The sequence below is a fragment of the Sceloporus undulatus genome, unplaced genomic scaffold (assembly GCF_019175285.1).
Source record: "Sceloporus undulatus isolate JIND9_A2432 ecotype Alabama unplaced genomic scaffold, SceUnd_v1.1 scaffold_20454, whole genome shotgun sequence".
Taxonomy (NCBI): Eukaryota; Metazoa; Chordata; class Lepidosauria; order Squamata; family Phrynosomatidae; genus Sceloporus; species Sceloporus undulatus.
Genome location: NW_024823369.1, coordinates 1 through 822, shown reverse-complemented (window position 1 = coordinate 822; position 822 = coordinate 1). Strand labels below are relative to the sequence as shown.

At 44.3% G+C, this 822-nt stretch overlaps 1 protein-coding gene across 1 annotated transcript in view; it reads left to right on the top strand.

Moving 5' to 3' along the window:
• Window positions 1–818, top strand: part of LOC121918629 (zinc finger protein 845-like) — a gene marked incomplete at both ends in the record, with an annotated part of 1,693 nt that extends 875 nt beyond the window's left edge. The window contains one exon of the mRNA XM_042444645.1: window positions 21–818. Coding sequence (XP_042300579.1) covers window positions 21–818 — 798 coding nt within the window. The remainder of the gene's footprint in view (window positions 1–20) is intronic.
• Between the last annotated feature and the right edge of the window lie 4 nt (window positions 819–822).

The following is an 822-nucleotide window of genomic DNA, read 5'->3' as shown; positions in this document are numbered from 1 at the left end:
GATGCCAGCAGTGTGGCAAATGTTTTGCTCGCAAATCTAACCTTCAAAGCCACCAGAGTATCCACACAGAAGAGAAACCATACAAATGCCAGCACTGTGGGAAATGTTTTGTTGAGAAGTCTTTCCTTATGAAGCATCAGAGTATCCACACAGAAGAGAAACCGTACAAATGCCAGCAATGTTTTAAAGGTTTTGGTCACAAGTCTGCCCTTGTGAGACATCAGATTCTTCACACAGGCGAGAAACCATACAAATGTCAGGAGTGTGAGAAGTGTTTTGCTGACAAGTCAAGCCTTTCAAAGCATCAGAGAGTCCACACAGGAGAGAAACCATACAAATGCCAACACTGTGGTAAATGTTTTGCTCGCAAATCTAACCTTCAAAGCCACCAGAGACTCCACACAGGAGAGAAGCCATACAAATGTCAGCACTGTGGGAAATGTTTTGTTGAGAAGTCTTTCCTTATGAAGCATCAGAATATCCACACAGAAGAGAAACCATACAAATGCCAGCATTGTGGTAGAGGTTTTGGTCACAAGTCTGCCCTTGTGAGACATCGGATTCTTCACACAGGAGAGAAACCATACAAATGCCAGGAGTGTGAGAAGTGTTTTGCTGACAAGTCAAGCCTTTCAAAGCATCAGCGAGTCCACACAGGAGAGAAACCATACAGATGCCAGCAGTGTGGCAAAGGTTTTATTCGCAAGTCACAACTTGAGAGTCATCAGACAGTCCACACAGGAGAGACGCCATACAAATGCGAGCACTGTGGGAAATGTTTTGCTGAGAATTATTCCCTTGAGAAGCATCAGAGTCTCCACA